The following is a 17,405-nucleotide window of genomic DNA, read 5'->3' on the forward strand; positions in this document are numbered from 1 at the left end:
CACTTACCTGCACCTGAGAACGAAGCAGCGCTCTCAAGCGGCCGAGGCCTGTTTCCCTGCCACCAACGACGTTCAGGACACAGGAGGCCCGACCCTGGAGACCTCGAGAGCCAGCGGGCGCGGACCCCTCTCCCACGCCACCGGGTCCCAGCGAGACGGTACACCCGATCCCGACACCAGCACTGTCTGAGACCTGAGCCCGACGACACCGGAGTGAAGCGGGCAGGTGGAGGCCAGGCGCCACCCCCCAGCAGAACCCAGCACAGCAGGAAGAATAGACCGCCCCCTGACATCAGAGGAGGAGCCGGGTGAGTAAATTCAAATACTTGCTCACCCCAGGTGCCCTCCTCTGACCACAGAAGACCGCTTTAAACAAGATCACTTACCTGCACCCGGGAATGAAGCAACGCTCTCAAGTGGCCGAGGCCTGTTTCCTTGCCACCAATGAAATTCAGGACGCAGGGAGCCCGACCCCGGAGACCTCGAGAGCCAGTGGGCTCCCAGCGAGACGGTCCTCCCGATCCCGACACCAGCACCGTCGGAGACCTGAGCCTGACGACACCGGAGTGAAGCGGGCAGGCGGAGGCCAGGTGCCATCCCCCAGCGGAACCCAGCGCAAGCAGGAAGAACGGACCACCCCCTGACATCAGAGGAGGAGCCGGGTGAGTAAATTCAAATACTTGCTCACTCCAGGCGCCGCGTGCCGTGCATCGCGTGCCGAAGGAGCACGTCCAAAGGGGCAGGCCCCTTTGTGCGCCCCTTCATACTGCCCATTCAGCGCTCCCTCTTAGCCCATCAACTGGACACTTTTCAACTAGCATTAGTTTATGATGACAAATCACCTCTCAACAATCTACCACTTAATTTCATCCTTATAACTACTGTCCTCTTAACACTCTCACATCAGACTTTTTAACAATTAGAACTTCAACCAATAAACATGGATGCAACAAGGAAACTACCAAATCGAAATAGAGGAACCACCCCTTCAAAAAAGCAACCAATTCTAAGGAAACACACGCCCTCTAATCCTCATACAAAAAACAACTTCCAAGCATCTCAAATAACACATACATCCAATATTCAAGCTATATTCTACTCTCATTCATACTAGTCAACGCACGCTCTATAGTAAAGAAAATACCTTTAATCAATGACCTGCTCATTGACTCTAAACCAGATTTCATCGCAATAACGGAAACCTGACTCAAAAATACCGATTCTGTACTCATCAACCAACTAAACAACCAAGAATACAACATATTCTCAATTCCCAGAAAAAGAAAAAAAAGAGGTGGTATAATGTTAATCTCTTAAAAAAAAACAACCTACAGCTGACACTTCATCCAACAAACATATCTGCACCCTTTGAAGTTTCATTATTTGTTTCCACTAAACTTCAAATATGCATTGTCTATTGTCCACCAGGATCACTCGACAAAAACTGATTACCCCTAATCGAATACATCATGAATAAAATTTCACTCAGCAAACCCATCATCATCCTGGGTGATTTCAACATACACTTTGACACAATCAACCAATCAAAAACATGCCAAACCATCATCGATGCACTATCAACACTACATCTAATGCAAGTAGTTGAAACTCCAAACCACAAAGCAGGTCACACTATTGATCTCATATTCATCAACAATGAGGATTGGAATACTATCGCATCCCACACCACAGAAATACCTTGGTCTGATCATCACCTAATCCAAGCATCCTTGACAACCAACTCCATCCTTACTTCTCCTCAAAACCCACTGAATAAAATAACATACCGCCCCCCTTTCAACACTAACTCCTACAAGAAACTCTTCAAACAGGACTAACCAACATTGATCTATCAAATTCTGATGAAGCCACAGCATCATGGCTAATGATCACTAAAAAAGTAGCTGATAACATCAACCCCACCACAACAAAAACAATAAAACAATCAAAACACAACAATCCTTGGTACAATGATAACATCAGAGCTTCCAAACGTTTACTCTGAAAAAAAGAAAAAGAATGGAGTCGGAATAAAACCTCAGCCACACTAAACAAATATCGAAACCACCTAGCACAATACAAAAACACCATCAAAAATGCAAAGAAAGAATACTTCTAAAAAAAAATCAACAAATTTCATCATAACCCCAGAATGCTCTTCTCAGTAGTACAATACCTCACAAAAACAACCCAGAAAACTACTTGCACCTCACAGAAAAGTGACGATTTTGCTGCATTCTTTAATAATAAAATATCAAACTTAATACAATCCAACTTTATTGACAACACCCAGCCCATATGTTCGAGCACAAAAGTAAATTCAAAATGGTCAAATTTCGACACCACCTCCACCATCGAGATCCAATCAATCATTAAAAAAATGAACCCCGCCAACCATCCTCTGGACAGCATCCACATAACAAGCCTCAAGGCAATTGAATCCACTATAACAAAAACAATCACCAAGATCGTCAACCTATCTCTTACCGAAGGAAACGACCCCAATTGCCTCAAATCAGCAATAATCAAACCTATACTGAAAAAGAATAATCTCGACCCAAATAACCTAACAAACTACTGACCGATTTCTAACCTATCCTTCATAGCCAAGATCATCGAAAAAGTTGTTCACTCCCAACTCGATGAATACCTTGAAATAAACAACATCCTATCCCCAAACCAATATGGATTCAGAAAGAACCTCAGCACTGAGACTCTCCTTCTATCATTAAATGACACTATACTAAGAGGATTTGACAATGGAAAACAATACCTACTCATACTCCTCGACCTCTCAGCAGCATTCGATACAGTAAACCATTGAATACTTCTAGAATGATTGACAGAAATTGGTATATCTGACACTACACTACAATGGTTCTCATCCTATCTTTTCAACAGAAGCTACCAAGTATCAATCAACAACAACATCTCTAAGAAAATTAACCTTAACACTGGAGTTCCACAAGGCTCAGCGTTATCTACCACTCTGTTCAACATTTACCTTCTACCCATTTGCCAACTACTAAGTAATCTTCAAATCACCCACTTCCTCTACGCAGATGACATACAACTTCTAATCCCCATCAAAAACTCCATTGTCAAGCAGAAGAAACTTTTATTCTGCTTGACTCAATCAAACAACTTCAAACAAAATTAAAACTCATAATCAACATTGATAAAACCGAAATAATCATCATGGACAGAAAATCCAATCCAACACCACCACCCCAACTCACAGCTAACAATCCAATGAACCCAATATCCCCTGTCACTCACACCAGAAACCTTGGAGTAATTATTGACAAAAACCTATCATACAAAACCCACATAACAACCAAAATCAAAGAAGGATATCACAAACCTCTAACCCTAAGATGTATAAAACCTTTCCTAAACTCACACGACTTCAGAACTGTACTACAACTACTAATTTTCTCAACCATAGACTACTACAATTCCCTACTGACTGGTATTCCATACTATAACATCAAACCTCATCAGATTCTACAGAACTGAGCAGCCAGAATCCTAACTGGAAAAAAAAAAGAACGATCACATCACCCCCATACTAATTTCACTACACTGGCTTCCTATAAAATCCCGAATTGAACACAAGACCATGACCATCATACATAAATTAGTACATACCGATCATCAAAGACAAACAGGATTAAAAATTACCCCACAAAATCCCACTAGGAACCTGCGATCAAACAACACATTTCGTCTAACTATTCCTCCCATCAAAGATGCTCATCTATCAACCACAAGAGATAGAGCATTCTCCATTACCTGCCCGAAAACATGGAACTCCCTACCACATGATTTGAGATCACAAACCAACATCAAAACATTCAAGAAAGATCTTAAAAAACACTGCTTTTCTACAAAGTCTATATTGACAATAAGTTAAATCAACGAACTAACAACAATCAGTACCACCAACCAAACCCATGCAAGAATGAAACAGCAACCAGCATCAACCATTGTCATGCCACTATGAACTTATAAGAAACATCACAAAGAGACTGCCTCTAAGATTAATAAATCTCAATACTGTTAGTATCCTCCTTCCCTGTTGCGGCCCCAGTTGCGAGTGCCGCGACCGGGACCTTACCTTCGCTGCATTAGCCCCTCCTCCCTGGGGGTGCGCGCGCGTGAAAGGCCAGGAGTTAAAGGGCCTCCTCCCTGGGTGTGCACGCGTGCGAAAGGCCAGGAGTTAAAGGGCCTTTCCTGCCTTGGGCGCCCTGCCTCCCTTTCTGATGTCAGATGCCCCGCCTCCCTTTCTGAAGTCAGACCCTGGCAAATACTTAAGGCTGGTGCCTGCCTCAGCTTACTGCCTTGCAACAAGTTTGCTTATCATTACAGTGTGCCTCTGGAGTTCCTGCTTGTAATTATTCCAGTTGCCTGCTTCAGTTCCAGCCTTGATCCTGGTTCCTGTTCCAGTTGCCTGCTTCAGTTCCAGCCTTGATCCCGGTTCCTGTTCCAGTTGCCTGCTTCAGTTCCAGCCTTGATACCGGTTCCTGTTCCAGTTGCCTGCTTCAGTTCCAGTCCTGGTTCGTGTCCGCCTTCAGTGCCAGCCTTGGTCCTGTTCCAGACTTGCCTGCCTTGACCTCGGATCTTCTCATCGGATTCTCCTTTCACCTAAGTCCCAGCGGCCCAGCTCCTACGGGGGCTCCTCCTAGGGGAGCGCGGGTTTCCAGGGTGAAGATCCTTCTCTTCAATCCGTCCAGTATCTGCCTCCCGGCCTGTTCCGCTAGTCCGGAGATTATTTCCATCTTCTCCGTCAGGCTGGCCTAAGAGTCCACTAAACCACTTTAACAGTTTGCAAGGCCATGGACTCGGCGGATTTGTCAGGTCTTCAGGCAATCCCTGGAATTGCCCAGCGTGTGCAGCAACAGCAGCATTGCATGGATGTTCTTGCAGCGACTGTAGAACGACTTGCTAATCGACTGGACGCCATGCCAGATCCAGTGCCTGCTCTGCCACCAGCTTCAGTGGTAAACATTGGTTCAATTACTCAGCTACCAGCACCGTCACGTTACGCTGGAGAGGCTAAGACTTGCCGAGGTTTTCTGAACCAATGTTTTATATGATTCACGCTGCTTCCTCAACAGTTTCCTACTGATGCCGTAAAGGTGGCGTATATCCTGTCGTTGCTTGATGGGAGGGCTCTAATTTGGGCGTCTCCACTCTGGGAGCAGAATGATCCCTTGCTCAGTAATTTCTCGCAGTTCATCTCTAATTTCAAGTTAGCCTTTGATGACCCGGCTCACTTAACCACCGCCACCTCGGAACTACTGCAGTTACGCCAGGGTTCCCGCCCTTTAGCAGATTATGCCATGGATTTCCGCACGCTTGCTCTTGAAGTTGGGTGGCATGATGACAGCCTCCAGGCTGTGTTTATGGATGGCCTGTCCGGGCGCATCAAGGATGAGTTGGCCGCCCGCGATCTTCCAGAGGATCTCAACGGCCTCATAGATTTGGCTGGTCGTATTGATCGTCGCCTCCAACAAAGAGCAAGAGAACTAAGACCCACTCGATGTACCCCGTCTCTAGCTCCTATATTCTCCAGACCACTATCTTCAGTCCCCTCTCCAGGAGCAACACGTCCTGATTCTGCTTCTGAAGAACCCATGCAGTTCTGGCGTACTCCGCTTACCACAGAGGAGAGACAGCGCCGCCGTACTCTTGGCTTGTGCCTCTACTGCGGTCAAAAAGGCCATTTCCTCGCTCGTTGTAAAGAGCGTTCGGAAAACGCCAGAACCTAGGAGGTCATAAGGAGCTCCTCCTAGATTGTGCTGGTACCGCTCCTCAATGTACTGTACCCATCACACTCGAATACCCAGGGGGATCATTGGAGACCCTTGCCTTTTTGGATTCTGGAGCAGGGGGCAACTTCATCCTGGAGGATTTGGTACGCCAATTACAGATCCCCACTCGGCCTCGGGAGGTACCGCTGTGGATTACCTCCATCCGGGGAACACTTCTTCCAGGGAGAATCTTTTCTTCCACGATACCCTTGACTTTACGCACCGGGGCAATCCACTCGGAGGAGATTGCCTTCCTTGTTCTGGAAAAGGCCGTCCACCCCGTGGTGTTAGGCCTACCATGGTTACAGAAGCACTCTCCGATTATCCAATGGGACACATTACAGATCGTGAAATGGAGCCTCTTCTGCTTCGCTAACTGCCTGAAGGTTCCGAGAGTGTGTTAGGCCTACCATGGTTACAGAAGCACTTTCCGATTATCCAATGGGACACATTACAGATCGTGAAATGGAGCCCCTTCTGCTTCGCTAACTGCCTGAAGGTTCCGAGAGTGCCTCTCTTGCACACCACCATCGCTCTACCTGCACCATATGCCGACTTCTCCGACGTATTTTCCAAGACGAAGGCAGAGATCCTGCCTCAACATCGGCCGTTTGATTGTGCCATTGAGCTTTTACCAGGAACGACACCTCCTTGGGGAAGAGTATGCCCCTTATCACTACCAGAGACTCGGGCAATGTCCGAATACATCTCGGAGAACCTGGCAAAAGGATTTATCCGGCCTTCAAAATCTCCAGCAGGGGCGGGCTTCTTTTTTGTAGGTAAAAAGGACGGGTCGCTAAGACCATGCATTGACTATCAGGGTCTCAATGCCATCACCAAGCGAGATCGTTATCCACTCCCACTGATTCCTGAACTCCTGGATAGATTACAGGGAGCCAGGATCTTCACAAAGCTGGACTTGCGGGGCGCATATAACCTTGTCCGTATTCGACCAGGGGACGAGTGGAACATAAGAACATAAGAAAATGCCATACTGGGTCAGACCAAGGGTCCATCAAGCCCAGCATCCTCTTTCCAACAGTGGCCAATCCAGGCCATAAGAACCTGGCAAGTACCCAAAAACTAAGTCTATTCCATGTAACCATTGCTAATGGCAGTGGCTATTCTCTAAGTGAACTTAATAGCAGGTAATGGACTTCTCCTCCAAGAACTTATCCAATCCTTTTTTAAACACAGCTATACTAACTGCACTAACCACATTCTCTGGCAACAAATTCCAGAGTTTAATTGTGCGTTGAGTAAAAAAGAACTTTCTCCGATTAGTTTTAAATGTGCCCCATGCTAACTTCATGGATTGCCCCCTAGTCTTTCTACTATCCGAAAGAGTAAATAACCGATTCACATCTACCCGTTCTAGACCTCTCATGATTTTAAACACCTCTTTCATATCCCCCTTCAGTTGTCTCTTCTCCAAGCTGAAAAGTCCTAACCTCTTTAGTCTTTCCTCATAGGGGAGTTGTTCCATTCCCCTTATCATTTTGGTAGCCCTTCTCTGTACCTTCTCCATCGCAATTATATCTTTTTTGAGATGCGGCGACCAGAATTGTACACAGTATTCAAGGTGCGGTCTCACCATGGAGCGATACAGAGGCATTATGACATTTTCCGTTTTATTCATCATTCCTTTTCTAATAATTCCCAACATTCTGTTTGCTTTTTTGACTGCCGCAGCACACTGCACCGACGATTTCAATGTGTTATCCACTATGACACCTAGATCTCTTTCTTGCGTTGTAGCACCTAATATGGAACCCAACATTGTGTAATTATAGCATGGGTTATTTTTCCCTAAATGCATCACCTTGCACTTATCCACATTAAATTTCATCTGCCATTTGGATGCCCAATTTTCCAGTCTCACAAGGTCGTCCTGCAATTTATCACAATCTGCTTGTGATTTAACTACTCTGAACAATTTTGTGTCATCTGCAAATTTGATTATCTCACTCGTATTTCTTTCCAGATCATTTATAAATATATTGAACAGTAAGGGTCCCAATACAGATCCCTGAGGCACTCCACTGTCCACTCCCTTCCACTGAGAAAATTGCCCATTTAATCCTACTCTCTGTTTCCTGTCTTTTAGCCAGTTTGCAATCCACGAAAGGACATCGCCACCTATCCCATGACTTTTTACTTTTCCTAGAAGCCTCTCATGAGGAACTTTGTCAAACGCCTTCTGAAAATCCAAGTATACTATATCTACCGGTTCACCTTTATCCACATGTTTATTAACTCCTTCAAAAAAGTGAAGCAGATTTGTGAGGCAAGACTTGCCCTGGGTAAAGCCATGCTGACTTTGTTCCATTAAACCATGTCTTTCTATATGTTCTGTGATTTTGATGTTTAGAACACTTTCCACTATTTTTCCTGGCACTGAAGTCAGGCTAACCGGTCTGTAGTTTCCCGGATCGCCCCTGGAGCCCTTTTTAAATATTGGTGTTACATTTGCTATCCTCCAGTCTTCAGGTACAATGGATGATTTTAATGATAAGTTACAAATTTTTACTAATAGGTCTGAAATTTCATTTTTTAGTTCCTTCAGAACTCTGGGGTGTATACCATCCGGTCCAGGTGATTTACTACTCTTCAGTTTGTCAATCAGGCCTACCACATCTTCTAGGTTCACCTTTAACACCAGGGATGGGCACTAGAGTACCTTGTCATGCCCTTCGGACTATGTAATGCCCCGGCAGTATTTCAACATCTCATGAACGAGGTACTTCATGATTTACTGAATACGTCTGTCATCGTGTACCTGGATGATGTATTAATCTACTCATGGGACTTGTCTTCTCATCGCCTATATGTCCGTCAGGTATTACAGTTACTCAGAGACAACGGATTATGCGCCAAGTTGGAGAAATGGTGCTTTGAGAAAGAGTCTCTTCCCTTTCTGGGATACATAGTTTCCGACACCGGATTCAAGATGGATCCTGAAAAGGTAGCCGCCATCAGAGACTGGCCCCGGCCGAGGGGGCTAAAGGCGGTGCAGCGTTTCCTCGGCTTCGCAAATTTCTATAGACATTTCATTCCACACTATTCTCGTATCGTGGCTCCTCTCACTGCCCTAACTCGGAGAGGAGCTGACGCGGTGGAGTGGCCTGATTCAGCCTGTCAAGCATTCGAAATCCTCAAAGAGGCTTTTCTACAGGATACGTGTCTTCGTCACCCTGATCCGCTTCGTCCATTTGTCGTAGAGGTGGACGCATCAAACATCGCAGTGGGAGCTGTGCTTAGTCAATGCAGTGACTCCGGTCAGCTCATGCCATGTTCATACTTTTCCAGGAAATTCTCTGTTGCCGAGAATAATTATAGTATTGGGGATAAGGAGTTACTAGCTATCAAGCTCGCCTTTGAGGAGTGGAGACAATGATTGGAGGGAGCCATCCATCCCGTTACAGTATATACGGACCACAAAAACCTGGAGATCCTGTCCAAAGCCCAACGCTTAAACCCTCGACAGGCCCGCTGGTCTCTATTCTTCAATCGCTTCAATTTCACACTACGCTACCGGCCGGCTGCCAAGAATGTTCGAGCGGATGCACTTTCGCGCTCAACGGAGCTGGAAGAAGAGCAGGACCAGCCCCAATACATCCTAGACCCCACAAAGATCAATCTTTCTGGGACCACTGTATGTTCTCTTGGTAAGACGGTGGTTCTCCGACAGTCTCGAAAGGCGGTCTTGCTCTGGGCCCACAATTCTCTTACGGGGGGGTCACGCTGGCCGCGAGAAGACTCTTGACTTGGTAAACCGCTTCTACTGGTGGCCAACCTTGAGGAAAGATGTCCGCGCTTTCGTAGACTCCTGTCCCACCTGTGCGATACAGAAGCTGTGGACGGGGAAGCCTTGGGGTCTACTCCAACCGTTGCCCATTCCAGTGGGACCATGGACCCACATCGCCACCGATTTCGTGGTGGACCTTCCAGCCTCAGAAGGGAATACAGTCATCTGGGTAACTATAGACAGGTTCTCCAAAATGGCCCACTTTGTTCCCGATTAGTTTTAAATGTGCTACATGCAAACTTCATGGAGTGTCCCCTAGTTCTTCTATTATCTTAAAGAGTAAATAACCAATTCACATTTACCCATTCTAGACCTCTCATGATTTTAAAGGCCTCTATCATATCCCCCCCTCAGCTATCTCTTCTCGAAGCTGAACAGCCCTAACCTCATTAGTGTTTCCTCATAGGGGAGCAGTTCCATCACCGTTATCATTTTGGTCGCCCTTCTCTGTACCTTCTCTATCACAAATATATCTTTCTTGAGATGCGATGACCAGAATTGTACACAGTATTCAAGATGCGGTCTCACCATGGAGTGATACAGAGGCATTATGACGTTATTCACCATTCCTTTCCTAATAATTCCTAACATCCTGTATGCTTTTTTGACTGCCACATCACACTTAGCCGATGATTTCAAAGTATTATCCACTATGACGCCTAGATCTCTTTCCTGGGTGGTAGCTCCTAATATGGAACCTAACATCGTGTAACTACAGCATGGGTTATTTTTCCCTATATGCATCACCTTGCACTTATCCACATTAAATTTCATCTGCCATTTGGATACCCAGTTTTCCAGTTTCACAAAGTCCTCCTGCAGTTTATCACAATCCGCTTGTGATTTAACTACTCTGAATAATTTTGTATCATCTGCAAATTTGATTACCTCACTCATCATATTCCTTTCCAGATCATTAATAAATATATTGAAAAGCATGGGTCCTAGTACAGATCCTTGAGGCACTCCACTGTATACCCTTTTCCACTGAGAAAATTGTCCATTTAATCCTACTCTCTGTTTCCTGTCTTTTAACCAGTTTGTAATTCACGAAAGGATATCACCACCTATCCCATGACTTTTTACTTTTCTTAGAAGCCTCTCATGAGGAACTTTGTCAAATGCCTTCTGAAAATCCAAAAACTACATCCACCAGTTCACCTATATCTACATGTTTATTAATCCCTTCAAAAAAGTAAAGCAGATTTGTGAGGCAAGACTTGCCTTGGGTAAAGCCATGTTGACTTTGTTCTATTAAACCATGTCTTTCTAAATGTTCTGTGATTTTGATCTTTAGAACACTTTCCACTGTTTTTCCTGGCACTGAGGTCAGGCTAACTGGTCTGTAGTTTCCTGGATTGCCCCTGGAACCCTTTTTAAATATTGGGGTTATATTAGCCACCCTCCAGTCTTCAAGTACAATGGATGATTTTAATGATAGGTTACAAATTTTAATTAATAGATTTGAGATTTCATTTTTTAGTTCCTTCAGAGCCCTGGGGTGTATGCTATCCAGTCCAGGTGAGGTGAGTTACTACTCTTCAGTTTGTCCTTCAGGCCTACCACCTCTTCTAGGTTCACCGTGATTTGGTTTAGTTCATCTGAATCATTACTCATGAAAACCTTCTCCGGAATGGGTATCTCCCCAACATCCTCTTCAGTAAACACCGAAACAAAGAAATTGTTTAATCTTTCCACGATGGCCTTATCTTCTCTAAGTGCTCCTTTAACTCCCTCGATCATCTAATGGTCCAGCTGACTCCCTCGCAGGCTTTCTGCTTCAGATATATTTTAAAAAGTCTTTACTGTGAGTTTTTGTCTCTTCGGCCAAATTCTTTTCAAATTCTCTCTTAGCCTGTCTTATCAATGTCTTACATTTAACTTGCCAGCGCTTATGCTTTATTCTATTTTCTTCTTTTGGATCCTTCTTCCACTTTTTAAGAACATAAGAACCTGCCATACTGAGTCAGACCAAGGGTCTATCAAGCCCAGCATCCTGTTTCCAACAGTGGCCAATCCAGGCCATAAGAACCTGGCAAGTACCCAAAAACTAAGTCTATTCCATGTAACTGTTGCTAGTAATAGCAGTGGCTATTTTCTAAATCAACTTAATTAATAGCAGGTAATGGACTTCTCCAAGAACTTATCCAATCCTTTTTTAAACACAGCTATACTAACTGCACTAACCACATCTTCTGGCAACAAATTCCAGAGTTTAATTGTGCGTTGAGTGAAAAAGAACTTTCTCCGATTAGTTTTAAATGTGCCACATGCGATTGGAAGCGGGAGGAGATCACGTGGTGCACTGAGGGAGGAGGATGTGATTCTTCTTGGCGTCCGGCCTCTGAGATCGACCCCCATCTGCATCGCAATTACTAGCTAAGTGACTTTAAATTAATATGGGCGCTGCCCTCTTTAGTGCAGCCTTCTTTCTTGGGTATGCCGGCTCACCCTGTCAAATCCGCAAAAGAAAAAGGGAAAGAAGCCCAGACTTCTACTAAGGAGCCTGTCATGGCCGCCGCAGCCGGCCCCGCCGAACAGCTCACAGCGCCGGTACTTGCTGAAATTAAGTCAGCAGTCATCGAGGTGTTGGGGCCTGAGTTAAAATCTATTTCCACGGCAGTCGCAGAAATATCGGCGAATCTAAATAAGTTTGAGGGCCGATGCGCGGAACTTGAAAACCACATGTCAGAGGCACAAGATGGCACAAAGTGATCTAGCAGCATTACGGGCTGAGGTGGCCAAAAACTCAGCAAAAATCAAAGCCCTGGAGAACCGCTCCAGGCGATCCAATTTGAGATTTATTGGGCTACCTGAGTCCATCAATGATCGTGACCTCCCGACTCTGCTAGAGTCATGGCTTATTAAGGGCCTTTCACTTTCTTCCGCACATGGCCAGCTACGCATTGAGAGAGCTCACCGGCTGGGTGTTAAGAGGCCTGATGCCCCGAAGCCACGGGTAGTGGTGGCGAAAATCTTCAATTTCGCACACAAACAGGAAATTCTAGCTGCTATGAGGAAGGGCCAGGCTCTCCATTATGAAAATCACAAAGTCCTTATTTTTCAGGACTTTTCTGCTGTTGTAGTGGCTCAGAGACGAGCCATGGCTCCCATTTGTTCACAATAGCTGGCACGGGGGATTCAGGCCTCCTTGATATACCCGGCTTGGTTACGAGTGGTGACCGAATCCGGGGTGACCTGGTATACCTCACCCCAGGAGGCCAGATCTCTATTACAGGAGCCAGAAGCGGCTATTTCAGGATCTATCCCTGTTTCACCACGCAGATGAATCATTACATCCATGGAGAACATGGCGGTGTTTGCCTAGCTCTGCTGCCTGGTGGTTTTTTTTTTTTGGATCCTGTTCTGTCTTACCATTCAGGCGGCTTACAATTCACATTAGGGAGGTTTTCTTCTGTTTTTTTTCAAGGTTGAGCCGAGGAATGCCTTATGGGATTTAACTCAGCTTCATCTCACAGACAAATCCCTATACCAGTGGTGAGTGTGGCTGCAATTGCCTGGATTCACAACCTGGCTGTATTTGGATTTTGCTCTGTATTATAGTTTAGGCAGCTTACAGCCCTTTGTTTGACTTTGACTCTGTTTTTTATGGGACTGGGTGCTGTAATGCCCTATAAGTTGTTTTTTTAGTACTTCAGTCTTGCTAGCATGAGACCATCATGGCTGGGGTTTTTTTCTTTTCCTTGTTTGGTTTTCCTCAACCTAAACTGCAACCACGTGTTTCTCCTGCGGAACTTTTTGGCTTGTTCTCTTGACTATTCACTAGCTTCTTTTCTCAGCTTACCATTTTTTTTTACTTGCTGGGTTCTTTCATCCTGGGGGGGGGGGCCTTATTTTCTGTGGCCATCTCGGAAGATATGTGGATTTATAATTGTTTATATTCCTCATAGTTTATATGCTTATGATTGTTCATATGCTTCCTATGTGATGTGGGCTATGGCCTTTTTTCTGACAGTTGTTTGGCTACTGTGTGTACATCTGCTCACAAGTTATCTTATATGTTAACAGAATCACAATTATTTTGATGTGTTGTTTATTTAATGTAGATGCAGATGGGGGTGGGGTGGGGAGGTGGGATATGCCAGCATGGTAGTGTTCTCCAGGGCTGGTCAGGGTGAAGTCCTCGCGGCTAACTCAGCGAGGCCGGGGAGGGGGGGATTACTGGGATAGTTCGAGGTTTGGGGTTTTGGGGAAATAGGGTTTGGGTCCACATGGTAAATTTTCATCTGGTCTGTTCAGTGATATTGGTAATCTCATTCAGTCCTTTGCTGTCATGTGGTTGGGGATCCCGGCTGGGAGGGCCACCACAACAGGCAAATTTGCTTAATTTTTTCTTGGAAGCTATACACTTGATATCTCTCTAGAAATGTTACTAGTTTAGTTACTTGGAATGTCTGTGGGATAAATTCACCTATTAAACGGTCTAAGATTCACTCCCTTCTTAAACGTAAGCGAGAGAATATCGCGTTCTTACAGGAAACTCATCTTACAGATGCTGAGCATAATAAATTAAGTAGACTATGGGAAGGGGAGGTCTAATATGCCTCCGGTTCCACTAAATCTGCAGGGGTAGTTATATGGATCAATAAGAATGTTCACCTCAAGGTTCTCTCCACAAAGCCAGTCAAGGATAAAACAACAGTGGTAGAAAGGACACAGTTGACTCAGATCGAGAAATAATCGAATCATTTGGGGTGTTACCTTATCTTGGTGGCTGAGCTACATCAATCTAAGGTGATTTTGTGTAATATCTATGCTCCTAATAACTATAGCCCCAATTTTTATCAGGAGATTTATCAATTACTTCTGCCCTATGTGGAGGATTGTCTGCTGATAGGAGGGGATTTTAACACCATTCAGGATGGCCAATTGGATAGATCTCCTTCCTCGGGCTCACGGGTGGGATGGGGCAAGGGTCCTTCCTTTTTGGAACAATCTTTCCATTTGGTGGATGTCTGGCGCATTCTGCACCCGGGTGAAAAGGATTTTACACATATCTCTCATGCCCATGGCACCTTATCTCGCATTGATTATTTTCTCATTAGTGCACACAGCCTTTCTTGGGTGGGGGCAGTGAACATTGGGGAAATTATAATTTCTGACCATGCCCCGGTGTGTCTGGAGTAGCAGATTGGAAGCCACCACTCTACTACCTTTAGGTGGCGGTTTCCTTTTTATCTTGCTAATGATGTCAAATTCCAGGAGTACTTGTGAGCCCATTGGTTGGATTATATCACACTAAATGCCCAGCATGTGGAGACCCCGGTATTGTTTTGGTATACAGCCAAGACGGTGTTAAGGGGCGAATTTATTTCCTATATGGCCCATCGGAAAAAGGCTGTCGACCACAGAATTTTGACCTTAACAGCTAAATTAAATAGGGCCAAGGACTTGTTAAACCGTGATAATTCCCATGGGGCATGGGTTCACTATACATTGATCCAAGGGGAGCTAAATACGTTGTTACATCAGTGGGCTTGGAAGAGCTTTCTGTATTATCAATACAAGCTTTACCAGCATAGTAATAAAGCGGGCACAATGCTTGCTAATCTGGTTCGCATGGCTCATGGGTCTCGATATATCCCAGCTTTATGCTCCCCAACGGGTAGGATTCTCACTATCACTGATGATATTTTGCACCGATTTCGCAATTTTTACAGGGACCTTTATGCCTCTGGGCACTGGGACCCAGGGGCTTGTGCTAAATTTTGTGAGCAATTACATCTTCCTCGCCTGACCCAGGATCAGCAATCCCTCTTGAATTGCCCGGTTACGCTAACCGCGGTGACATTGGTTATTAGGGGTGCTAGGGCTTTTAAAGCCCCTGGGCCGGATGGATATGGCGCTGAATTCTATAAGTATATCTCGGACCTAGTGGGACCTCCCTTGGTATAGTTTATTGCTGCTCTTGAGACTGATGGGTCCTTTCTATCGCATACCAACACGGCTAACATTACTCTTATTCATAAGCCGGGGAGGGATCCCTTAGCACCGACCAATTTCCTTATTGAATTTTGATCAAAAGATATTGACTAAAGTGCTGGTGGATCACCTGTCTGTTATACTTCCCTCTCTGGTGGGGCCAAATCAGGTGGGTTTTGTGTGGAAGAGATACGCCCTAACTAATATACGTAGGGTTATGGCGGCTATGACTATGTGCCAGCAGATGGAGGCCCCCTTCCTTGCTGTTAGTTTTGACGCTGAAAATGTGGTACGCCTTCTTTACCAGGCTCCGGAAGCCACTGTCATAGTGAATGGCTTTTCCTCCGAGGTTTTTTCAATCACTAGGGCTGCCCTCTCGCCCCTCTTTTGTTTGTCCTTCAGCTTGAACCACTGCTGCAAAAAATACAAATGGCTAAAACAATCAAGGGGATGCATCTCCAGGCGACCACTTTTAAGTATGCTGCATTTGCGGACGACATTTTAGTATTTCTCATAGATCCCAAGAAGTCTCTTTCTTCTCTTCTTCTGATTTTTTGGGATTTTGGGATTTTTTCAGGCTTTCGCTTGAATTTGGATAAATCGGTGGCCTTGGCCTTCCCCAACTCTTTGGTAAATGTATGGGGGGACGAGTTCTCCCTTAAATGGGCGGGGGCCTCGTTTACTTATCTTGGAATTGTCCTGCCCCGGGATCTGTCCCATATATATAAGCTTAACTTGACCCCTTTACTATACTCAGGATAAATTGCTCACTTGGGCATGGCTACCCCTATCGTTGGGTGGCAGAGCCCACCTTTTCAAAATGGCAATTTTACCCCAGTGGTTATACCTATTTCAGAATTTGCCACTACATCTACGCATGGTGGAGCTAAGGCAGTTAGATAGGGCTCAACGCCGCTTCTATTGGAGAGGGGGGAAGCCCCGGGTCCCGTTGGCTTGGATGCGTGAACGTTGGGGGAGGGGGGGCTTGGGAGTCCCTAATTTAGCTAGCAATCTTCGCCTGATGAGAGATTGGTTATTGGATAAATCTACTGTCCTCAGTTTATCGGCAGATGTGGAATTAGCCGCTTCTTTTTCCCTTAAATTTGTTCTGCAAGCTCCAGCTGCAGCATTACCCATGTTTTTAGTGCAGAATGTTCTTATCAAACCCATTAGCATTTCTTGGGCTCAACTTGTGCGTTTATTGCAGATCCCACTTGTTTGTGTCTATTTTTTACTGGTCCAAGGAAATCCGGATTTCACCCCGGGCTCCCAAACTGTAGCATATCAGAGATGGCGTGCTAAGGGTATCACTTTGTTGGGCCATGTCCTGACTCTGGACTGTACCATTGTGTCCTTCTCTGACCTCCAGGAGCATTATGGCATATCTAACATTTCCTTATTTACAATTGCAGCATTATGTGGGATCTCTTTCCTCCTCTATTCGGCAGACCTCTCATTTCCACACTTTGGATACCCTCATTTGAAAAGGAGCAGGTGCCTTCGCTATCACAATATTATAAACGCCTCAAACAGCTGACTGTTGTGGATACTTGTTCTGTTCTGGTTGACAAATGGAATGGGGATGGGGTCTTTGTCATTAATGGATATATAATCAAAGCATGTTTTAGGCGGATTTCCCAGATCTCGGTGAATTCGTATTTTAGAGAAATGCAATATAAATTTTTGCGCAGGAGTTATATTTCAGCACAAGGGGCCTTTAATCTACGAATCTCTTTATCCCCAGCCTGTATGCGTTGTGGGAATGCAAGAGGAACATTATCTCATGCTTTTTGGGAATGCCCTGCTATTCACAATTTATGGGTTAAAGTGGTTCGGTA

At 45.1% G+C, this 17,405-nt stretch overlaps 1 protein-coding gene across 1 annotated transcript in view; it reads left to right on the forward strand.

Moving 5' to 3' along the window:
* Positions 1–17,405, forward strand: part of LOC115100348 (nucleoprotein TPR-like) — a 101,929-nt gene that overhangs the window by 36,264 nt on the left and 48,260 nt on the right. Inside the window, exon 2 of the mRNA XM_029618765.1 lies at positions 16,145–16,197. Within this exon, the coding sequence (XP_029474625.1) occupies positions 16,145–16,197 (53 nt within the window). The remainder of the gene's footprint in view (positions 1–16,144; positions 16,198–17,405) is intronic.

This window comes from Rhinatrema bivittatum, chromosome 10 (assembly GCF_901001135.1).
Source record: "Rhinatrema bivittatum chromosome 10, aRhiBiv1.1, whole genome shotgun sequence".
Lineage (NCBI taxonomy): Eukaryota > Metazoa > Chordata > Amphibia > Gymnophiona > Rhinatrematidae > Rhinatrema > Rhinatrema bivittatum.